At 40.3% G+C, this 26,086-nt stretch overlaps 1 protein-coding gene across 12 annotated transcripts in view; it reads right to left on the reverse strand.

The window, feature by feature from the left end:
• gramd1bb (GRAM domain containing 1Bb) overlaps positions 1-26,086 on the reverse strand; it is a 103,472-nt gene that overhangs the window by 69,943 nt on the left and 7,443 nt on the right. For 11 of the 12 annotated variants that reach the window (XM_031860868.1, XM_031860878.1, XM_031860875.1 and 8 more), the window contains exon 2: positions 5,640-6,821. In XM_031860868.1, coding sequence (XP_031716728.1) covers positions 5,640-6,043 — 404 coding nt within the window. In that variant the 5' untranslated portion in view covers positions 6,044-6,821. Of the gene's footprint in view, positions 1-5,639; positions 6,822-16,025; positions 16,171-26,086 lie in introns of those variants that run through there. The other variant, XM_031860886.1, reaches the window with a different exon arrangement.

The following is a 26,086-nucleotide window of genomic DNA, read 5'->3' on the forward strand; positions in this document are numbered from 1 at the left end:
ATATACATATACATACATACATACACATATATATATACATACATACATACACACACACACACACACACACACACACACACACACACACACACACACACACACACACACACACACAAGATATATATTATGGCAACTTGTTCCGTTTGGATAAAAGTTCTCTCCTGTTCATGTACATATCCAGTAATAACACTAGAGGGGGCTATATGACATACGCTATGAAAAAGATAAAGCTGCACTTAATATTACAGATTTTTAAACTAATATATTTACACAGAGAATCATTAACAGATTAAAAAAAAGGCATGATTTGTTGGGAGATATCCGACTGTCACTACTTTCCATTAAAAAAAAACATGCAGCAGTTCAAGTTATTTGTTATATTTCCCATTTCATTGTCAAAAGGTCAACGTTTAAGATGCATAAGAAAAAAAGAAAAAAAGAGAGATTATTTCCCTATTTTAAGAATCTTCTGTCATTCTGTTCACACTTTGACATTTAAGAACAAAGCCAGTCTGTTGGGAAGTCTTTATTATAATTCACACTCGAACTCTGCAGAAGCAACGCTCTACACACGGGGGGAGGGGAACCTCCAATGTACGAAAAAGCTGAATTTGAGGGTTAAGATACTTTTGATGTACTTTAGATGCACCCTGGAAATAGTTTTCCAATCATTATAAAAGCAATTACCCATCATTTAAACTTCTCAAAGTTTGCAGTTTTTCCTTTTTTTGTGTGGAATTAAGCACATTTTTTTAAAGTGAGTATAATACTCATTTACTTGCTAAACTGAAGCATTGTGTCTTTAAGTAAAAGTCAACTTTAAAAGTATTTTATACTGGAAATGAGTAGTGTGGAGTGAAATATAGCACCATATTTCAAATGGAGCACCCAGAAGCTTCGGTGCATTTGTGAAGGATACATATGGAACTGATACTTTATGTTGACAGAGCCAAGCTAAGATCAGTGGATTCATTCAGAAAGAGTCAACGTCACTCGAGCTCCACTTCCTCAGGTCGCAGCTCGTGCCTCTTCTGCAGCAGGTGCAGTGTGTCTCTCAGAGGGGGAAGCAGATGCGTTTGTTCAGGGTTTATGCGAGTGTTCATGAGTGCATCATTTGCCTTTAGTGCATGTCCTTTTGAAATCAAGAGGACAAAGCGGTCCTGGCCCTCCAATAAATTAATCATTACTCATACACAATTAGTTGAAACTTGCACTTTGAACGCGACAGCAAGGCGGCGTAACAAAATACAGTGAATTCTAAGACCGAGTTGCAAGGACGACCATCCACAGTACACAGTAAAACCGCGTAATCATGCATTATTTGGTTGGTTTTGTTCCCCAATACAGAATGCACAACACAGCTGCTCTGTGCTCACAGAATCCAACACACATGTATGAGATGAAGTATGACCCAAATCGGAATCGTATTTTTAAGCATCGTCTAATCATCTTAGCCGTATGGTCTTAAAACATTCAGCTGTCATTGGTGTTAATGTGTTGGGAGTTGTAAGAATGTCTTGTCCTCGCTGTAGTTTAAAATACAATCAGAAGCAGTAACATTGTTAAGAGTTATCTTATTTCATGTAACGTTTATTTTTAATGTGATGGATGGAACCTCGTCACTCGCCGTCATCCACGCCAACACTGAGAGAATTGTTAAGCTTGAAGAGCTGGTGGACGTAATGACAAATGGATAACAGAACTCGTCCGATTTCTTTCCTAAGTTGCTTTGTGTGAGGATGTGCGTCTGAAATATTGAAATGCTGGGATGAGGTGGAAGCAGTGAAGCCTGGTGAAAGATACTGCACCACCTCCTCAAAATAGCAGTGAAGCCTGGTGAAAGATACTGCACCACCTCCTCAAAATAGCCCTGCTGCTATCAGCCCGCAGAACAGCAAAACTCTGCTGGTTCTAGACTCCCAATCTTACATACACACACTGACACACACACATGTACGGTCCACACATCCTACACATCACAGAGAGTAACACAGAAACAAGGCCAGAATGACTAGATTAAGATGCTAGAGTGGCAAATCAACAGTGATGTCTGCCGGACAAAGAAGGATTTACTGGCTCCACTTTGAGCTCAGGGCAGAAGCGGCGATACATCCTCAGGATTGGACACTCCATCGCAAAAGCTTTACCAATCTGGGCGGAAAATAGCACAGCGTTTTATCTCAATAAAGTAAAGTGGAAGCTGAACTTCTAGTCGTTTACTAAATACCGTTTAATAATGACTGTATATCTAAAACAAAACACAATGAATACTTACAATTTTACGGCTTCCGTGAGCAGAACACCTTTGTTCATTGTTCAGAATCCTCCAGATATAAACAGACCACAAGCATCTGATTGACTTAAAAAGCTCTGCCATGTTTGTATATTAACTTGGTTGTGTCATGACCCCCGATTTGGTACTTAAGAGTCAAAGTGCTGGGCAGCCATGAATGTCATCCTTGCTGGAAGCTGTCCAGTCAACAAAAAATGTGCAAGATATCCAAAATATATCATCTAGTATTTATTAAACATATGTCAATAGTGATGTTCCGATACCATATTTCTGCCTTCCTGATACCCATACTTTTGACAATCTGACATAAACAATCAACATATAGGATTAGAAGTTATTTATAATTTATATATAACTTAATATTATTTTTAGAGCAGAAACAATAATGTTTACAGCAGCAAAAGTCACTATATAAAGTACATCTCACTGGAAACAAATCTAACATGTCAATTCAATTAATAACATTCCTGAGTGAAGTTTATAAATGATAATAATCAATAATGAAGAGCACAGACATCAGTCCGTATCATTCCTTCTGTCCTCCTGTCTGCTTTGTCTCAGCCAGCAGAAAACAAACTAAGATAAACAGTAAACTACAGACTGACAGCTTCTGGTTTGGCTTGTTTGTAAAAAAAAATAAGAAAAATTCTCCCTATGTAGATATAAAAGGCTTTTTCTAAGCTCAGGAAAACATAACGATTCTTAGTTTCAGGTCATTATACACAAATAAAAACAGTAATGAATATTATATTTAATTTCTGCCAATGAACACCGGTAAATACTACAAACTGTTCCTTTAAATCAAATGTGGGTCTATTAATGTAGCCTATACTATAGCTGCACTACATTTTTCATTCTCTTGCTTATTCTATTTCATACCATTTTAGCTTATTTAGCATTATGTCGAGCACTTTAAATTGCTGTTGAGGTGCAACATAAATAAACTTGCCTTGCTGTGCATTGCTGCAGGTGCAGCTCATGTCAGAACAGGAGCACCATCTCACGCTCAACTTCATCAGTGAACATCCTCCCGTTTACTCATCCTCAGATAACCAAGCTCCATATTCTGCACGGCTGTCACACCACAGCCAATCAGCATTCATGAGGTGCCTCAAACTAAATCAGGTCGCCAGAAGCTGCTACTTTTATTTTGGAACAGTCTTACATTAAATATTTGGTTGTCAAAAAAAAACTGTCCACAAGGCAACATTAACAAATGAATGGAGGCAACAGTGTGGATTAACTATGTGTGAGAACATGGTGAACAGCAGCACGCTGTGCCCTCGCAGTTTAGCATGACAAAACCTATATCAATAATTAAGTGAAGATTAACATTAAGATCAGGATTATTCGTGTCACTCCCACACATTGCTTTAAGCCTGTAGATTTTTTTTCATACGTGCAGCTAGTAACAAGGCGCAGACTGAGGAGGAGCCGTGTCGTCTTAACGTCTCAGCGTGGTATTAAGCTGAGCAGCGCTTGTTAGACCCATGTTGCGCTGGATAACGACAGTATTTCGCACTCTGTGATACTGTCAGGGGTTGTGCACTCATCCCTCTGGAGAGATGTTTCCTTCCATTCAGATAAAGATAACACATTGCAAATAAAAATGATATTGATTGAAATCTTTAGTTTTTTAGCATACTGTACAAGTACGTTTGTTCCATCTCACATTGTGTGAGATGTATCACTAACTGAAAGAGGGAGTTGTCGTGTCAACTGGAATATTTTTTTCTTACATTCTTTCCACGATTTTAATTACAGTATTCCGTAATTATTTACAATACCTTTTGTCTACTACCCTTCGATCTGCACATGCTCATTACCTCCGCCAAGGTTCGGTTGGTTTGTTTGTCTGTTTGTCAGCAGGATTAGGACAGAACTCCTGGCCAGATCTCCATGAATCTTGGTGGAAGGGTGTAGCACGGGCCAAGGAAGAACCCATTGAAGCGGATCAGCTGTGTGCTCGAGATCAGACTTGAGACGTAACGACTTAAAAATGGGTGAGTAGTACTTGCCATCTTCAGACATTGGTTAATTTTAAACACAAAACAAGTTTTATATTGGGATATTTACTGGAAATGACATACAATACAGCCAACAACAAGTAGGAACCTTTCAAGTTATTGCCCTCCAGCCAGCTGCCACCTTATTTAGGTAATTGCAGCTCACAGCCACCAGACACGGTGCCATGGATATAATATGCAACGATAGATATTTGAAGAGCAAATATTCAAATGTCATTTTTGGCCATAGCAGAAACCCGTTCTTCCCTTTCATTAACAGATAGGGCATGGCTAGGAGGGGGTCTGCGCTCTCTGAGTGCCCCTTTTAGTTCAACATGTTTAAATGAAGAAGGTTAAGCTACTCTGAAAGGGACCCCCATGACTTTTCCTCTAGTGCCACCATGACATACCATCTCTCAAGTGTCAGTGTATCTCACAACCATGTATCGGATAGAAAGAGACCTATTGATTTTGTAAAAGCCCTCGACCTTTCCTCTCGTCCTGCTGTCAGGCCAACCTTTTAAGTTTCAGATGATCTTACAGTATCACCTGAGCCATTTGTCTCAAACACACACTATCTACTGTGTGTATTTATGCTCCCAAGAAGAAGCAACCCGTTAGCTTTGGTGACCCCAGGTCAGAGGTCTGCAGTCAGCTGAATCCATTCTGGAGTGAACAATCTTTGCCATTAATTGTCATTCTAGCCGCTGAAATGTGTCAACTATACATTTCTTCTTAACCTAAATCTAAGTTTTGGCTCTCTAACCCTCACAATGCTCACATGCATTGATCTGACCTTCCCTGGTCTAAATGTAAAAAAATAAATAAAAAGAAGCCCAAAGAAAAAGGATTAAGCCATCTTACATTTTGAAAACAGATTAGCTGGCCTTCTAATGTCAGTACAAAAGTTAACCTGGTCACACTACACTTACTACAAAACAGCTGAGTCTTAAAAAACATGTTAAAACACCAGTGAGTAGAAAAAGAAGCAGGGGAACGCATGCTAAAAAGATCACTGTTGACTGGCGACAACAGTGTTACAAAGAGATAAGACGCAGGATAACTTCAATCCCTCCATATACAAGAACACAGAACACTAACTATCTCTCGTATTAAAAGTGTGTGGTCATTAAGCTCCATGCTGTTAATCAAGCATCAATCTTTGAAACGTTGGAACTTTTAAAATATTCCAGTTGACACGACAACTCCCTCTTTCAGTTAGTGATACAACACATTAGTGCATGTAGCACAGAGCCTTGAAGCAGCGTGGAGGTTTTAGGGGACATGCGGGGAGGAGAGGGGAACGAGGAGAGGGGTGAGTAGGGAGGGCCCATACCAACCTGCTCTCACTGCCTTGCTCCTTCTTCTGTCGAACCTTCAGCCACTTCCTCAGCAGGAAACGCTTGCGTCGCGGCGAGGCACTGGGCGTGGAGCAGCTCGACCAGGAAGAGAGAGCGTCCTCATCGCTGGACGGCGTGATCTCAATGGAAGGCAGCTGGAGGTACTCCTTGGAGCCAGAACGGGCCTCGAGGTGACCGACGGTTAGCTGCCCCTTTTCGATCTCCCTCTCGCTGGGCACGTTCCTCATGCGCCGCATCTTGAAGCGCTTGCGCCTTAGTGTCGGGGTTGAAGAGCTGGATCGCATGGAGCCGTCCGACACAGCGTTGCGCCCTCCGTCCGAATACGATGGAGCATCCTTTGGGACGCTCACCTGAAGCGAAGGGGGTCTAAGAGTGTCACTCATGGTCCTGACTGGCTTTCTAAAGTGCAAAAACACTTTGAGATTCTTGGTGACAAGAACTGCGAATGCTGCAGTTCTGCAGCTTAAAGGGCTGTTAGCTACAGAAAAGTTGAGGTTTCGTGCTGAAGAGATGAGGCACAATTTAGATCCTAATCTTTGGTGGACCTCACATTGCCCCCCCCCCCCCAGCTCCGCTTGTGTATTTTAAATCCCTCTCCACGTGCCAGCCAATGGATTGAAAGACTGGCTGAGAAGTCCTGAGAGCAGATATCTGGGGCCTGACCGAGTCCTTCTGCTGCTCCTCAGCTGTTGGTTGATATGTATCGGCTCGGTGGCTGGCAGACAGACTGAAGAGCAGTCTTGTGGCAGTAAACTCAGTCTCTCAGGCAGGGAAGGAGAGGGCTGGATTAGATAACAAAAGGGCCTTCTGTTCTGAGAGCAGCAGATGAAACATGTATAAGGTCCGTCAGTGAGTGTAACACAACTCCTTTGCTGGTCCTCCCCAGGGACAGGCAGGCCAAGTTACACACACATCTCATTGGCTCCGCTGCTGTCCAAAGCTGCCAAAGCTGTTACTGTTAATGCTAAAGAGTAAGGCACCAACTGTTAGCCCTTGAATATTGGTGCTGATGGTGTGTAAAGGCCGGGAAGGTTGTGTGTTGTCACTTCGGGCTCATTTTGAAGTTGCTGCAGCAGAGGAAGACACGGCCGGCCCGGGTTGTGCCCATGCTGGAGGGTGAAGTCCGTCTTGCACCGCGGCGTGTCTCCACGCGGTTAATGCCTATAGGTTAGAGGGAGGTGATAGGACGGCAAGGTACAAGGCAAGGCTGAGGGTGATGATGACGTTAAGCAGCCACCCACACACACACACACACACACACACACACACACACACACACACACACACACACACAGCCAGATACCACGAGAACCAATCACAGGAAACAAGCAGCACGTCTGATGGGATGCACAAACAAACTCATGCTCACATGACCAAATTCTGATCTACTTAACTTACAGTGCCTACTCACCACCATGCACTGGCCAAAGTTTCTCAACCCCCAACACCTTCATCAGAGACCTTTAATCATCCTCGAAATACCTCAAACAAAACCAGAGATAACAGACAACCTCTATATGTCACAGCCACTGAACACACATATGGTGATCAACTATATGGTTGCTTGAACTGCAGGTCAAAGGGCATCCGTAAAAATGATAAGAGCACACCACAGTGAGGGCATGGGATTACAAATCAGAAAACAAAAGACACCTCTCACCAAAACTTTGACCTTGACTGAAGAGCCAATGTGCTGACTGCCTGTCTAATGAGAAATCCTTGAGTTTTGCTGAATGCGGGTCAGTTTTGTAGGTGCAACTGTCAAGCAAACAGAATGAAGACAAAAATAAATTGGGGCAAGCCATCCCAAAGGAAGCAGTCAGAGTTGAGTGGGAGTCGATAGTAAACACCACCATCTGTGTTCTTCTACTACGCTATTAGAATCACCAGAATAATTGCTCTGCACATACGATTTTATTGAGAAACGTATAGCAGGGGGAACTATTATGTGCCATTTGAGATAGAAAATACAGAATATTATACAACCTAATAGTACCACTTGCTACTGCTAAAAATAATAATTTAAATCTATTTCCCAATTAAATAAATCAATTAAAGCTAAGAAATAAAATGTCCACAGAGTTGAGATGCGTTTTTCTAAATCAGGCCAAAAAGTTTCGCCAGGATGTTCCAGTGTCACGTTTTAAAGTAGTAAACACAACCATTTAACATGTGTCCTACTTTATTTCCTGTTGCAGTGCAAAGCAACTATATATGTGTGTTGCGGTGTATGTGAATGCAATTCCGCTGAAACAGTCTAAAGATTTGGAAGAACATCAATGTGGATGTGGCTGCTGTGTAGCTGGAATCTGATCAAGCATTGTCTCTACTGTAAATCTAAGCTTTGCTGCTGCTCTCACTCAAGAGACAAACTCAACCGTGCGATAATCTAGCCTGGAGGGAGTGAAAGCATGAACAAACCTTTTCTTAAATGGGACAAGTGAGAAAAGGCCTGCTCTTAAGTTCATCCAAGAGACTTAGTAGAAGTGGGATATGACGATGATACTGTAAGGCCAAGACAAATGGGAGGTTTTAAACCTACAGCCAAGCAGCTTAAGCGATTATAAAACTAATATCTTGCACCTCGAAACTTAGTCTTTCAAAAATAGATTTTATTTCTGCTGAAATACAATAAAAACGTTTGTCATCAACTTTCATGGTCAAGAAATAAATTGTGTGTCATGGGATGTAATACAAAATATAAACTATGATTGTGGCCAACAGACAGATACAACTATTAGCAAAGCAATGTAATATTATGTCAACACGTACTGTATGCTTTGGCTAGAAGATAAATGCAGAACAGGACTACACTATAAGTCATTCTAACATTGAGGTCAACAAGCACCAACTCTGTACACTGACCTTAATGCAGCTATCAAAATATCAGTGTAGATATGGAGCATGGTAGAACCAATGCTACGGTACAGATAGAAGCATGACTGAGACTGCTAGGCTACTACTAGAAGTCATTTGGGTACGGGCCTTTATTTAGCCCAGCAATGACCATAAACTCGTCAGATAAATGCCTTGAACTAGAATCAGCTACGAGGGGCAGACTATTCTGTTTCTACCAGCCATTTTGAGGCACTGTAGATACAACTGTGAATGCAAACATTGGTATCAGTGTAATAGAGATAGCCAGCCCAATATTAAGGGTTCCCTTTGGGTCAGCACGGATTCATTCGCAAATATTTGACTAAAAAGCAAATTGGACTGTTTAAAGGTCAGAGATTAAAAATACACAGGCACAGGAGAACTGTGCACTTCAGTGTGCAGATTCCCCATTCCAGGTGAAAGAAAACCTTTCAAATTCTAACTTGAGAGGGATGCAGAAACGGAACATTTTTCAACAATTTTTAAATTAGTAAGATGTAAAACTTCAAGAAGTCAAAGGTTCTACCCGATTACTACTTGACATACCTGCATATTTGAATATTCACACACACACACACACACACACACACACACACACACACACACACACACACACACACACACACACACTGAGCGTGGAGGTGGGGAAACATCATGCATTAATTATGGCAAGACAACGTTTCCCGTTACAGTTTCACACGTTCTAGTAGCCTCAGGTCGTTCTCTGGCATCGCCCGGCACAACCCACATGAGCAGGTGATGTCATGGCTGAGCATATGGGCATGAGGATTTAGTAAAAGAGTGTCGTTTCAAGCCACTGCCATGATTTGTATGTGTTGATGTTTTGGAGATTAGTCATGTATTAGTCTCAAGCTGGAGAGCGTGTTGTTGCACCTGTGCAGTGGAAGTGCACTATAAAACAATATATAAAAACATAGAGTGCACAGCGGGAAGGACCCTGATGGTCTAGCCAACTTGTGCACTTTGCTACGGACAGATGGACCCACCACGGAGACGCTTTGCTTTTACAGCTGAGACGGGGATCACAGTTTTCCATCACCGTGATGGCTACACAACAATCATGCGATTGCTCGCCTTTCACGCGTCATTACCGACCGTTATAAAGTCCGCTCTATTGTTGCCCGAGTCTCTATTCTTACCGCTGCGTCCCTGTCGGCACAATGTCAAAGACCGTGGCCAGATTACAGAGGCATGCTGATGCTGATTAACAAACGCTCACGAAAATACGCGCTGCATAAAACGCTCTTGACTAGTCAAAGGAATTTTGTACAGGGGCACAAAACATGGAGCATTGGAAGACTGGGACATCTATGGTGGACAAAGTATGAACTATAACAATCCTTACGGCTTAATCAAATTCCAATCCTTAGGAATAGAATTAACACATTTACAGTTTCTAAATATGGACCACAGATGGGTGTGTTTGTAAATCCAACAGGAATCTTGTGTTAACACTCTAAACACATCAGTTGTGTAAAGAATAACACAACATTCCCTGGTCCTTATAGTCACATTAACATGTTGGCAATTGACACGTTTTGTGCTCGTATTAACATGTGTTTAAAAAGTGTACTCCACTTTATTTTACATAGCAAATCGTTGTTTGCTTCTATGTTAATGCTTTGAATTTCAAACTTAGTAGCTTTTAAGGTGCTATAAAAATATCTTTCTCAATAATTCCATACAATGACTGATGTATATGTAATCAAAGCATCATTGACTTAATAATTGTTAATAGTTCTTTAAAAAAAAAAGAATTGTATAACAATAAATAACCACAAAGAAATAAGAATAAAATTGAATATGATTGTCTGATTTATGTTTGTTTTTTGTTAATAAAATCTAAGAAAACACTTTGAATCTGTAGACAACTGCCTAATAGTCTTATTATTGCCATTTGATGACAATTGCTCATATACTGTAAGCCTAGTTAAGTATATTTATTATTTTGAACAAAGGTTAAATGTTATTTCACAAGTTTCAAAAAGTGCCCCCAATTTTTTTTTAAATGCCCCTGGATTTCAGTCAGTGGGGGCAAAAATTTCCCCCTAAAAAATATTTCCTACCCTGATCCTTACCAATCATGTATATATATACAGGATAATAAAGAGCGGTGTGCCAATTCCTTGTATTCTATTAAATCTCAAGAAATCGTAGCCAAGCCGTGCTAAACTAAAGTGTAATAAACACATAATCACTCCTTGGCAGATGAACGTATTTAGAAACTATATGCAGAAAATGATGGCGAGAGAGCTAGGCTGAAATAAAGGGCACGACATACATGACGGAGAAGCAAAAGGTAGTGTGACTAAGGCAACCAAGCTCCAGAAGTCCACTCTATTAACCCAAACCTTTTATACCAACAAGAGAAGTTCTAAAATGCGTCTTTGGTGTAATCAACCAAACTAACTGCGGCATCTTTGTTGACAAATAAACAACACATGCAAGAAAGAATGTAAGAAATCGAGTAGAATGTGATGTGTGTAAAGGGGTTGAAAAAAAAAAAAAAGGAGATAAAGAAGAAATCATATTTTCACATTAAATATTTATAACCTGTCTCTATACGTAATGTCTTTCTCGCAGGCATGGTGCTATTGATGTGCCACAATGTGGAGTCCATGCTAAACAACTTGCTCCCCGGATTAAACCTGATCGCTGAGCAATCACTCATTCATGTGCAACACACCGGTGTGTGAAGCTATGGTGAGATTTTGAACCCTGCTCACATAACAAGCTTCACTCCTTCATACTGTTTCCCTTTCCTGTGCTACAGTATAAATGTCACCAGCGCTCCAGTCACACTGGCATCTGATTGCACACTGACTCACTGTAAAGACGAATGAAGGAACACGTTGTACTGCAAATAAACTGCAGTGAAAACAGGCAACTCTCTTTCTCAGAGGAGCCCAACTCAAGGAGACGGCAAGATTATTGATTACTTACGTATAAATCCCAGCTACAAAGAACACGCTAAAAAACTCTCAAATTTGGGGATTTTTCATGAGGCTTCATACACAAATTTGAACATACAGCTACTTATTCGGATGTTCCCAAACTGTACCCTTCTTAATGAGAGCTGGCAGGCAATGCGATGTCCCGCAGTTCTCATCGCATAAAGGGCTGCCTCCTCCTACTCTTTGGTCCACGTCTATAGAGAATTGCTGTACTGATCAAAACCCCAGCTTTCATCTCTTATTTAGACACCCTGCCGCCTTCTATAAATAGCCTTGTTACACTATGGAAACAGGCACAGCTCTTTGGTGAAGTACAACACAGTGCGTAGTATTATGAGAGGCTGCGAAGACCCATATTCGCCTAATATGAGTCAGAACTGGGATGAAAGGGAGTTGAGATAAACAGAATAAACTGATTTTAAAAAAAAAATCCTTTGAAAATGCAATCATTTTGAAACCAATGAGGGTATTGGGGGTTCTGTGATTGAATGGTGCTGATCAGAAATGTCACATCCTCATTGAAACACTCCCCATTCAGTGGTTCACTAATTGGTGAACTGGTACACATACCAGGCTTTATGGATTCCCAGGGGATGTTTTTCAAAGGAAAGGTAAATTAAGAATAAGAGCACCAACTGAGGGTAAAGGAGAATCCAACAACATCAAATGAACCAGTAAACTAAAGAAGTAGAGGAATGTACGGATATATTTTAGAGTAGTCCAAGTTGGGAGCTAACACGGGGGAAAGCAGCAACTTGTGCAGTGTTTAATTAGTATCAACCCTAATGAGCCTTAAAAAACCCACCATGATGACATAAACAAGTCAGAGAGGAATCAAATTAGCCTCCATAAGTCCACAATGGCTGGATTCTGCATTCAAGGTACCAAACACGAAGCCAGTTTATGCTTCTTAACCATGTTTCAGCCTAGATGACTGCAAAATTTGTCTGAATTAGGTCTGATTGGTTCTATTAGGTTTCAGCTTTATGACCGTAATTAGCAGCCATTAAGCGATGGTAGTTAATGAAGTGGTGACAAGACACTCTTTTTTGGACCTCTCAAATACGGTGTTGCTAATATGAGTGATGTGTTCATGCGGCAGTAGGTTTCCATCTGGCCGCACAAACACGGCACTAATCATGTACAAAAGGCACAAAACTCTCCGATATAATTACATCAATAGAGTAAGATTAAAACCTCTAAAATAGAACAAAACAAAAAAAAATGGCTCCAGCAGCTATAACAATCCTCTCCCATCTGAGGGTGTGAGACTGTGCCAATTTTTAGATCCATGCTCACAACTCATTTTCACAGCTTTAACTTCTCATAGCTGGCTCTTCAACTCACAATCACAGGAACTGCACTGTTTGCTGACAAACCTTATTTTGTGCTGTTTATGAATGAATGAATGAATGAATGAATGCGGTGGAGAGACAAATCAATAAATATTGCCTAAGGCTTTTTACAGTGCCCTCTTTTTCAGTAACAACACTGAGATGAAACAGAGCCTTCAACAAGTTGTTTGTCAAACGTCTAAAGCAAGGAAACCACATAGAATGCTCAACAGGAAAAAAGCTCAGCCCACATTCTCTGGAACTGGTGTAAAAGAAACTATAGCACAGTCATTTCAACAGACTGCCATAGACATATGTATTGGTACTGTTTCTGATAAAACGGAAAGTAATTACAGGTTGCAGGCCTAGATGATAAGTTTAGAATGCACTCTGAGAAGTCTAGGATCAGGGTCTCCGTAATAAAGCCTGAAATACGGTTGTGAAGTGTGCAAATGTCCCAAAAATAAATCAAATCAAACTGAAGAATCTCATCCTTTAACTCAATCTATAAAACTACTGTATTTACAGAACTACTGAGGGGAAAACAACTGCGAGCAACACCACCGTCTGTTCACCAACTGCCATTTCCTGTGGGGTTCAGAGGCATTTTCCCAGGCCTGACGGCCGCAAACAGCTGAGAGAAGAAGAGCTGCCGGAAGCCGGGAGAGATGAGACTGTGAGATGCATTCAAAGTAATCTCATTCAGAGAGAGACAGACAGAGACAGAAAGAGAGACACACACACACACACACACACACACACACACACACACAGAGAGAGCTAGCCACAGTAACAGCCACAAACAGTGAAGAGAAGTGACTGCTCTCATTGGGAGCACGTTGTTGTGTTTCTGAGAGTGAGCTACAGGCCCTTCCACGGCGACTACAACTGCAGAACAGCAGCACATTCTAATGTTTCTTGAATCTATATGTGCAAAACTCCCACATGGTTTTCTGAGATGCTGCGGTTATTGTTTTGGTTAAGAAACAGCTATAACACCTACTGTAAACGTTTCCTAACACACACACACACACACACACACACACACACACACACAGTTGGGAAGGTGTATTTCTAAATGTGTCAAGTGGTATGTGCGCTATAAATGAAACGGTTGTTAAAAGGATTCAAATTTTTTGAGCTATGCTACGATAAACAACCTCCAGGGATAGAAGCTGGACATTGAATGGAAAGATCTTCTGATTTGAGTTTGGTTAAAGTGTATTATCCCCAAAAAATGACCATTCAATATGGATATTTTCACAGTTTCTCTTTAGCTTCAAGTGTCACATGCTCTGTATGACAGGAAAATGTCAGAGAACACTAAAGAGCACCACACTGATCGGGCGACTGCAGCTAAGTGGGTAGCAAGGCTGTCTTTCAATCAGAGGGTTGGCGGTTCAATCCCTGGCTCCGGCTCTGCTAGTCGATGTCGATGTGTCCTTGAGCAAAACACTTACCCCAAAATTGCTCCCGTAGTTGTGCCTACGGTGTAGAAATGTGATAGAATCTGAATTGCAAGTTGCTTTGGATAAAATGACTGTAATGTAATGATCATGACCCTGCTGGGACATACGGCGAAACACTGCAGGTTCTACTTGAGTGCCCCTGAAAACTTTTTCTTGACACGTCTGTGCTGCATGTGCATAGCAACACAGTCTTCTTAAACAGCTGGACAGCAGTCTCATTACAGGACCAATCAACCAAGAGTCCAAGCCTGGTACAGTCACCACCACACACCGCTCATGTCAAGATACCTCTGAATTCATCAGGACAGGCAGATCTATTGATCAATAAAACTAATTCACGGTAGTTGTGAAAGCTTCTGAACCAGTTGGAGCTTGTTTCGTGTGGGTGCGTGTGTGTGGGTGTGTTGTTTCTTATAGCAAATTTTGTAATTACCTACTGAATGAAATCAGTCTCTCTCGGCTATTATTACCTTAAAAATAAACTAGCAGCTCCTAAATCTGCACCCAAGACAACCAGCGGCTCCGGAGGGTGTAGCATCAGATAATGAGATTATTAAAAATGTCACTTAAAGGCCAGCTTCATGAGCTCAAAGTAAAGTATGCAAGAATATATGGGAAGAACTCTTATGACCAGAGGATTGTTACAGCATTAACAGAAACAAGCACAACACCACCACCCATTTGAACCAATACAGAATTCTTGCTAAAAATAAAAAGTAATCTCGAGAGAAAACAGAAAACATGCTTTAATGTGAGGTTACTGTGTGTTCTCACTCTGTGTTGCATCTACTGTATAGTACATACATGCGACCCAATTCTGTTTTCTCTTTTGACAGATTTTTGGGTCAGAGACTTACGTGTGTCTACTTCAACAAAGGAACAAATAAAGCATACTGCGCTTATTGAGGACCAAACTGTAACATAATGTAATAGAATGCTAGAATGGAAATTAGTACACTTCCACAAAGCATTTTATAACAACTTACCCACAACTGGTGGGTTACGTGTATCAGGTTGGGGCTTATATGCACACAGTAAGAACTTAGGTTCCTGTTTATGCTCTTCACAGCATGACCAAAACAGTCTGTTTTTTTTCTGCATACAGAACTTGGAAGTTAGTAAGAAAAAAGTAAATAAATCCAGAACTCATAACAATGCAAATAGACTACACGTGAAACAACACGAAACAGAAAATAGTCATTTGTAAATACTGACCGCTAATTTAAACTTAACCCAACTATAGCAGCCAGGAGGAGGCGGGGATCGAACCCACGACCCTCAAACATAGATGTTGAAAGGCGCTGGGAACCCCTGTTCCACAGGGCAGGTGCAAACAAAGCACGTGCATGTTTAAACAATCACTTTGATAGACATGTTTACTTTAACGCTTAATAGAGAACACGTTAGGTGATGCACAAACAGCAGCATCTGTCTGAGACAGACAGCAGGAACTGGAGTTACACTGTGTGCTCAGCAGCCTACTGTTTGATGAATGTTTATAATCAACGGCGACGTATGAATTGGTGGATATTTGTCGCGAGCTGAGTTTTCGTCTGTTTATTAAACTGCTCGCGAAGTTAACGTCGTTTCGGGTCGACAATGCAAAAGATGTATCGCCAAAGTAACAGCTGTAAGTTCCAACAAACATCAGAAAACCCCGATAAAAGTCGGACATTGTTACATCAGGTGCGGTTTGTTTGTTTTCTTTACCTTCGATTCGACCTCGCCAACTTCCATAAACTTGTCCGTCCGCCCGACTCAGACACCGGCGAGAACCCAGAGTCGGTACCTTCGTATGCGGAACTCGTCCATGGTGACAGGTTGAATACATCCGTCGGTTCCTCCGCTTGACGAACTCAAATCAGTGCGTCTTGGAGGCGGAGACCCGCAGCCCCGTTACTTCACGGATGAGAGCCGCAGAGAGCAGACCACTGAGCGGTGACCTATCAGTGTCTGACCACACACCACCAATGACCTCCCTCCTTTTAACCTCTTAGTGGCCCGAGTCCTAAACGACATCGACCTGGCTTTTTGAATATTCCCATGATTTAATTTACGGTGTTATTATTCATAAAGTGTAGCTGGCCCGTCTGTGCAGGGTGTACATGGTAGCTTATTAAATATCTCTTCAGGGATCCTCTACAATCTTATTAAAAAAATCACTGACAAGGACTACATGAACACCTTTTATCAAATGTTTCTGTTATTCAATCAACACATATTTCAAAAGTTGGACAAAAGCAGGTATGTGCCATCTACTATCCATCAAAACATATCTCAGGGTCCTCGATTAGAAAACATTAGGAGCCCTCTGATTTACAGTGACCTGACCTATTTAGCATAGCATTTTGGCAACTATGTTGCATTTATGAGATTTGCTCAATTTACAGTGGAAAAGTATGAACAATTTCGTTTGAATTTACTGAATTAATTTGAATTAAAAACAATTCGTGTCTCACTGACACGGCACCTTTGAGGTGAAAGTGAAAACATCTCTGCAAATCGATCGGAATCATTAGTATAAAATACTAAATGCATGTTTGTATATTTGAAAAAACCTCCACCATGAAGACAAATGGTCACTAAGAGCAACTCTGTGAAACGGTGATGCGGTTAAACAATAAAACATGAAAGCTTCCAAGAGGGGTGATTACAGGCACTGCACAAGGGAATTACATTTATACAGTAAAGCACTACAAGTAATGCATGCTGCAGTGGCTGTATACAGTGGCTGGCAGGCAGCAGAGAGAAAGTCACCAGCAGACTTCACCAGGAGCCCACCAGTTTTAAAAGATGGCACAAGCAGGGATGATTACAGTCTGCGGTGACTTTTTGTGTCACACAAAATGAAGCCTGACCTTTTGGGAACAAAGGGTTAAAGGTTACAGACTAACAAGGTGGGCCCGTCTGTCTGTCGGTGTGCAATTAAACTGTGCATCTGTGTATTTTCACCCTTCCCTCTCAAGAGTGTGACTTTTTCTGGGGCCTTGTGCGCGGCGCATGTACAAGCCTGTTGTCTGGCAGAAACAACTCAATTCTGGGATTCTACGGACGGCTCGAACAATGTCTCTATTGAAGAGAGAGTGACAGAAAGAAAGAGAGAGCGAAAAATAAAACCACAAGTGGCCTGGACATTCCAGTACAGTGCTTTTTCCCATGCAGATTACTTATACAGTCCACCCAATGGTCTTTTAAAATAATATAATATAATAATAATTTAAACTCCCATATCTCATCAAAAACATGGCTTCTGATTGACGTCCATTAGTCGGCTCTCCTGCGGCTACAGAAATGGGTTCATGCCATTCCTTCTGAATCACGTTTTGTCCTTTTAATTGTTCTACACCTGGAACTTCAAAGTTCAAGTCCTTTATTTGTCCCAAGGGGACAATTGGTACCTACTACAGTAGCAATAAAAACAAAAACACAGGACAAGCAGAGAAAACTACCAGACATTATGAAATCACATTAAATACAAGAGTAAAAGGTGAACACGTGACGTACAAAGGTTTCAATATAATTGGAAAAAGAAGAAAGAAAGGAGAAACAGGCACGGTTCTGAATGTGCTGATGCTACCTGTATTTTACAGAGTTGAGCAATGAAATGGAAATGAAAATGGTATAACAAAACATGTACACCTGTTATTTTCGTCTTAAATCCCTGCACTTAAATTCTAAGTGCAGGGGGTGGGGACTGTCAGATGTAATGGATTCTGCCTTCTTTAACAACTGTTTGTTGTACAGTTCAGATTGTTTTTTCTGCTGAGTACCAATAATTTTGCTGCTGACTTTTTAAAGAGTTTTTTCTGTTTGAGGTTGAGAGATGCAACATCATCAGGGACCTGTCAACCTGATCTTGGCTAGCTTCCTCAGACCAAAGAAAGACACTGTTAGGTTTTCTTACTCAGCATATCTCTATTCCCATCCAAGGCCATCTAATCATCAATTATGATGCCCGAATACATTTGTCTGTATATGCACATGGGTCATACTTGTATTTTGGGCTTCCACTACAACATGTTTAGATGCTTTAATGTTCTCAAAACATTATTATTCTCATATGGTCCGTTTAAATATACCAGCAATAGTGCCTGTCTCTTTAAGAACATTTGAGGCAGTTCAGGAGAAAGTCAGCCTGTACAGTAATTAGCTGGGCCCTTTCTTTTACTGCACAATTGGCTTGTCGTTTCAGCCACCATAAAACGACCTGCTGGCATTGCTGTGGTTGGCTACGAGTCATCAAGCTGTTATAAATTATTCAAGTGATGCTATTTTATAAATGCGTCTGCCTGTATGACAAATGTTTGTTGACTACATATACGATAGGTAAGGACCTGTCCTGTGAACCTTTTGTCCAAGCTGCCACCTAATGAGCAGCTGGAGAAAATTCTAAATGTCTCTATATCTGTTGGACACCTGAACTCGTCTCAGGTTCACAACCCAATGTCTAAGGTGCTGTCGTGCATACCATTACTGACCCATCAGGCTGTCTCAGATTGACAGCACTGGCAACAATAGCAAGCGACAAGGAAAGACAAGCAGGGCTATCTTCATGGTACTTCACAAAATTGCTGCGTAAAGCTATACTGCGCTGTACGATTTAATACTCTTATGAGTCTGTGAGAGTGGCAGGAAAAAAAGAACGAAAGTGGAGAAAGAGAGAAAAACAGAGCGATGGAGAAGGAGAGGGACAAACAATGGATGAGTCTGCAGACTTTGCACAGTCTTGGTGAAGTAATTGCAGTCTGCTCCACCACCACATTCATCTCCAGCCGCCTATGTGGCAGCTCCAGAAGAATGGAGAGAGAGAGAGAGAGAGAGAGAGAGAGAGAGAGAGAGAGAGAGAGAAATCTGTAGTTGTTATTATCTACTCCCCCTCGTCCCCGCACGGATTCATGAAAAGACTCTTTCATATACATTTTGTGTACAAGACATGAGGTAATAAATATACAACAGGCGTGGGGTTGATACAATTTGGCTTGGTTTCCACGGAAACAACAGGCAGACGGTGGCTCACTGCTATATTTAACTTCAGATTATAAAAGTTTGTTCACCGGTGGTGCATGTATTGTTTATAAACTCCTCTTGTTTGCAAAGGAGTTTCATTTTGTAGAACTGTTATAAAATATACTAATTGCTGGTTTTATTTTAAACACCATATTGGAGGAAAATGCTGTGGATTTTTACTTCATGAATGATGTTATCATTCTCCAAAATGTCAAAGCAGGCTGTGTTTCCCCCAGAGCGCACATATGTATATATATATATATATATATATATATATACAAAATTACAAAATTTAAACAAAGCATCTGTCACATTGCTCCAGATAAATGTGTCTTTACGTTGACTTTTAGCTTATTAAGACTCTTTAATTTCTAAATCCAGGAATTTAAAAAAAGCAGGCTAATGTTTGTGCACATTGTTTCAGAAAGATGTTCTTTGAACTAGTGCTGTATAAGATTGCATTATACTGTACTGTGCTTTACTCATGGCAGAGACTTGATTGCTGATGTTGCAGTTCCAACTGGTTACCATTAGGTGTTACTATAGTGTCTGTACTTCATGGATTTCTGGACCCTGCAAATGTTACCCACTATCAATGTTAGTTTTACAAGTTGTACTACCATATGCTACTCATCTACTGGCATTAATATCAGACTCACATCACTGACACAATTATTTCTGTAAGCTAAATTTCCTCGAATTTTATTCATGTTTTGGAGATAATCTGCTTATAGACAAACAGTACGTGTATGAGCTGTAAGTAGAGAGAAGAGAGGCACACAGTAGAGTTGGTGAAATCTAGTGTTGCAATATATACTCAGCAGAGACAGCTGGTGTCCTGATGATGAAGTACTTCAATTTAACATATGACCATTTACAACACATGTTAAATTTAGGCAGTATATCATTTGACAAATGGCCCTAACACAGTGGATTCAGATTATTCATTTGCTTCTTTAACATGCAATAATGGCTACATTGGCCTTTCAGGTTGTCACATTAACTATATGAGCAGCTCACAAAACAAAGTGTTGACTCTAGCAGGAGACGGTGGAGTTTAATTTAGTTTTACGCCAGCTATTAAAGAAGTGCTGCATTGTCGTTTGCTGCATTTTAACTGTGCATTATATGTGGTATCAGGTAAGGAATATTTAACAGGTGATTCCAGTGCTGCTTCACAGCAGACTGAAGGAAATAATTCTGACAACACAAGCTATTGATTTATTACACAAAATAACGTACTTGAAGTCACCTAGACGGCTGTCTGCATGGGGGCAGCCATGAATTATTAATTTCTTATTCAGAGCACCGACATGAAGATGCGTCTTCATGTTGTATTCGTAGTAGGCTTGGTTCTAAACGAGGGATTTACGTGTAGCACTGTTGAGTGAAGAGGTAGGCTAACAAATACAGCTAGATAGTTTGTTTTGGCAGAAAATTAGAGTAGCGAGGGTGTTTATCATTTTGCAAAAAGGGCAAAAATATTGACCAAACAGTATGTGATGCCATATGTTTATGTTAATGGGACAAGTAAAACTAACGTTTTGTTTAATACAAGTGTTGTTACTGTAATTATTTCAACAAAAGAATGACCTGGCAACCCACAGCCCTCCTGCAAATATTTAGAGAAAGTGAATTATACCTTTTTGTATTGTTTTTTTTCACTCAGTGACAAAGCATGGTGTGCTGGTTTGACACCCAGACGAAACGTCATTTCACGCCACCGCAGCACAGAGACATGTCTCTATAAACAGGAGAAGTTAGCATCGGGTCTTTAAATCTACACCATACTGTTGGGATGTTGGCTGATAGCAGCAGAGTGATGCTGCTCAGGGAGCGCCGCTGCTTATTGTTGTAAGAAGCTGACAGCCAACTAACTCAATAGTTGTCTTTTTTCAGGATTTCAGCTCTTTAGTCTCTTTTGAAAAGCTCTTGGCAACAATCCTCAGGTCCTTTTCAGGGAATGAATATGCTGAACGTTTCTTATTGTAGCAGAATGACAAACAGTGTGCACACAGAAGCAGACTGTTATCTCCACAACACGTTGACAGTATTCTTTGATAAACTGTGATGCAGGCATTGGAGAGAAAAATCACACTCCCAGAGACATGTGAAACTGCTCGATATGTCACTGTGGCTGTGTGTATTTTTTGCACATTTTGCAGATGACATTTGCAGTTACAAGTGCAGGCTGAGTAGAGTGATGATCCACACCTTCAGTAGCAGTCCTACCATAGATTTGAACCATTGGACACATTCACAACCTGAACTATTATAAATTGAAAAGATCCATAGAGGGAGCACTAACTAGAGAAACCTGACAGCGGCTGAGACGGGGGACTATAAAGAGTCACGGGGCAATTAAAGTCAGCTGGCAGACAGAAGCTGGAGTTGTTTCTGTTATCAGAGGAGAGGGTGTCTTTGAATTGTTGGGGAGTAGAGGCTGGTTCGTTATCTATACAGTTGGGGCTACTTCACTACAGATAATGAGCCTTAAGTTCTTCCAAATGTGTCTACACTCTTTCACACAAGCTTTCCCTTCTTGAAACAATGGAGGATTGAGATTTGTTTTTTTTGTGGTCATTACAATGAATGTAAATAGCAGACAACACATTGGGGACGTCCCACTGATGGTCATTTACAGCCCATTTGGCTTAATCTACATGGCTGATCATTTGTCTCTCTAGAATAATATTTAGCTGGATTTTTGCATTTACTGTTATTCTGGTAATTATTGATTATAATATGGATGAATGACATACAGGTTGAACATGAATTCATTGTTTGATAAAACAATCTCTGTGAAATGTCAATGGAGCTCTAGTTTGTGTCCTATGAGCCCCCTTAGCAGTTGATGTTTTTTTCTGAGCTCTTGAAGGACTTTTTGTCCTGTTGGCCTGCAAGCTGAAACTTTGACAATTTTATTTTTTTTCTATTTTTTATGCAAACCTTTCTACCTCAGCTTTTGGGCCACCATTAGACAAAAACTCCTTCGAGTGAGCCGATAAAATGAACGTCTGACAACGGAGCAAAGTCCCTCCGCTGATGAAGATAATGAGATACATCAAAAGCTCCAGAACACGCTACAAATAGATGTAGCGTGTGGTGACACTATTTTTTCTCAACTGCTGTCACAAAGTAAAGAATGAACTTTGAATCTCAAATTACCTACAATTACCTTATTTGATTCTCTAATTAAAGCCTACAGCCAGAGCCATTGACAACTCGGCATGAACTTCTTCAAGTAGAAGGTATGAAAAGTAAAAGTAAATTGCCAGTTACATAAACTTCTCCCTCAAGTGTGGACCTTTCACTGTGTTGCAAAGGAGAACATTTTGCATCGTCTAATTACAAGCAGCTTAATTTCAGCAGGGTTCAGAGATAAGTAAGTTAGGGTTATTTGCTTTGAATGAGATATTCTGCAATAACACAGTCAAGTACAAAGTCAACGACTTATTGTTTGTTTAGCACAGCACTCTAATTTCAACGACAGAAAAAGCCTATATGAATAGAAATGCTGTCGTATAAGTTTGTTCTCTTTTAGCATTTAGAATACATTCCTACTCCTTGGGACCGAGACTGTTTGGAGCTGTGTCATAAAATCACAGTGTGGCATTAGCAATACCATTTCCAAAAATGGAAATGATCTCTTTTTGCATTATATGAGAGAAACTCAAGAATGCAAAAGGTAAGTTGCTATTTCAGATCGCGGTTCGACATCATGAGGCTGTTATTTATACGCAAGCTGGAACTTTCAGTGACGTGATTAAGCAGCTACAGCGTTGCAGCTGTAGCTGAAGAAAATGTAGAATATATTCAGCTTCTCTCTGAGGACCACAGCATCAATTGCATCAATAGTAGTGAATGGAGAAAGGTGTTACCTTGTGACAGTAATGGATACCTTCAATTTTGCCAAAATCAATATGCAGCCGTGTTGTTATACAATAAAATCCTAATGCGTTCAATTAAAAAGAAAACTCTCCGACTTACCTCGCCAAATACTGCCTCCAATTAGATATTGATTTATGAGACGAAAACACACAGAAAATCAATAGGTTGCATTACCCTTCCATAACAGCACTGCACAGATGGAAGCACCTTGGGGTTCAGCATATAAAAACATTTGAATATGAGTCAACAGGCGTCACAGTCCCAGACTCCAGGAAACTGGGGATTCATGTAATTTCCTTCTCAAAAGACACTCAAAGCAGTTCGTATCTTGTTATTAATAAACCCTTTGGTGTGTCATCTGCAAGCCAGAACCCATTTATTATATGAAATTCATTTATGTCACAATTACTGCACCTTCTGAGTGTTACAGAGATTTAAAGAGTACAAAATTGCAATAATGTCTAAATGCTGTTGCAATTTAGCAGAACAGACAAAGAAAAAAACATTTTGCATCATGATTCATTCACATTTACATTTGTAATCTGTACTAAGATAATTGTCATTTGAACAATCCGGGTAAATTAGTGTATGAAACAAAACTTCCATCTCTAACAGTATCTTTTTGAAGAGTCACAATAACAGACCGTGACGATCAGTGACAGCTCGACAAATGGAGGGGAGTGTCCGAAAATGTCCAGACTATAAATTTATTGATGATACAAAAGATATTTTTCAGCATCACTTAGCATGGTCTCTGTCCACATACATCTGCCATCATGGCTCTGTGGTCGCACTCCTGTACTGTTGTTAAACAGCTGGAACAAAGATAATAAATTGGGTTTTGACAGAGACTGTTGAAGAAAATTCACAGTTTTAAAAAGAGCTGTATGGATTGTAATAAACAAATGTTAATAAACCTGTAAAAATATAAAAATAAACCCACAGCAAACATGCTGAAATGTGTACTTTTTTCTGCATTGTTGAAGAGACACTTGGCTAAAAATCAGTGTTTTAAATACAACGCACTCATCTCTAATGGCTGTAACGGTAGCTGTGAAAGGCTAATTGTTTGTTGATTTGTGGGAACCACGGCTAAAGTCAGTGTGGATTAATGGCAGTTAAAATGGACACCATTAGTGAAACGCTTTCACGTCAAAAAGTATAAAAAATGCAGTGCAGCTCAAAACAAAAACTGTGGTAAAAACACGTTTCTTTTGGTATCGCATCAGAAGGCCCTCCTGCTCTTCAAAATATGACTGAAGTGAGAATGTACTACAGAAAAACATCAAGCCTACTCCCATTTCAGTTCGTGTGCTGCTCCTTTGATCTGTCATGTAGAAATAAATTAATAAACGACTGAATCAACAGATATGGCTCAGTTTTAGTCTCTGTGACAAACATTGATTGAATCCTTTTTGAAGAGGTCACGGTTCTTTCAAATCACCAACAGAGGCCTTCTCCTTGAATCAGAAGAAAGAATCATCTCCCTTTCTTCCCAAAGAGAATGAAATTGGGAAATCCACAAACTCAATTAATCCACATAAAAGGAGACGTCTCATATTTTAGCATGTATGATAACAGCCTACTGTACGCACTTAATTCATCCATACAAATCAGTCAGCATAATAAATGCTCCTCATGACAGAATGAAAATGAAACGCTTCACTTTGATCTCCAGGAGGAAAACGCATGGTTTTGCAAAGTTAGTTTGAAGATATGAGCCTATCCGGAGGGCATATACAGGGGTTTCTAGGAGTTTATAAGGTCTGGAGCTGAACCCGTCTCTACATGACAAAAACAATGTTGCACCTTAAACATTGTTCCCATAACACATTTTTATTTATATTCCCAAAACAATTATTATTAATTGTGCTGTATATAAGAGATACAGGGATACTTCCAACATATAGCATGCATATGTTATGGGTCACTTTGGGATGTCTGCATTATATTGGGGAGATTAAAACAGGTACCCATCATCTGGATGCACAATATATGAAGCCAAAGCCCTCCCAGGTCCAATGTAAAATAGGCATGTTGAACAGTTCTCCTTATTATCAGAAAATGACTCAGTGGTCTAAAAGCAGGACTTCCTCGATGTGAGCCTGACAGCTGAGCACAAGCAGCATTGCACGCTGCACAGATGGACTGACAGAGCTTGGTTGGGCTACAACAGGAAGTTATCCAGCCCAGCTCCCTCAGTCTCTCTACATCCACACACACATATGCAGCGTAGTTGGGAGTTAAATTATTAACAATTTATGACAACTATATAGTTATCATAAAGTGTTTTATGATAACTTTCCTCTGTCAGAAAGATTCAGGGCCCGACAAATAATATTCCCAGCTAAAGCCCCGGGAGCCCAATGCTGACGACGCCGCAGGACATATGGAAACATATCAAACCGAAATTACTGCCAACAACTTGAGACTTTTCATATTAAAAAAAGACACATTACACATTGCGCAATACTGAAAAGTATGATTTCTTTTCAGTATTTGATGTTTTGCGTCGCTTGCATGTTGATGATAAGCAGACCAACATCAAACACATACTGTACTGTATCAGCATTACAATACGGAACCCTGACCAAAATGTAAGGAAACAGTGCACTGTTACAGCACACTTATAGAACTGGTAAAAGCATAATAGTAATGTAATATTCAAGCTTAGAGGTTCAAAGGTTTTTTTTTTTTTTTTTTTTTTTACTGTAAATACATTACATTTTAGAATTAAAAAACAAATGAATTTAAATTGAAAATAAAACTGCTGGACCTGCTTCCTAACCCAAAGAGTTGCTTTGAACGGGATGACATTGGTGTATGAGACAGGGTCTGAGGCCACACTGTAGATTAGACCTGTGGACTAAAGC

Source organism: Anarrhichthys ocellatus, unplaced genomic scaffold (assembly GCF_004355925.1).
Source record: "Anarrhichthys ocellatus isolate YVR2014 unplaced genomic scaffold, GSC_Weel_1.0 scaffold24, whole genome shotgun sequence".
Classification (NCBI taxonomy): Eukaryota; Metazoa; Chordata; class Actinopteri; order Perciformes; family Anarhichadidae; genus Anarrhichthys; species Anarrhichthys ocellatus.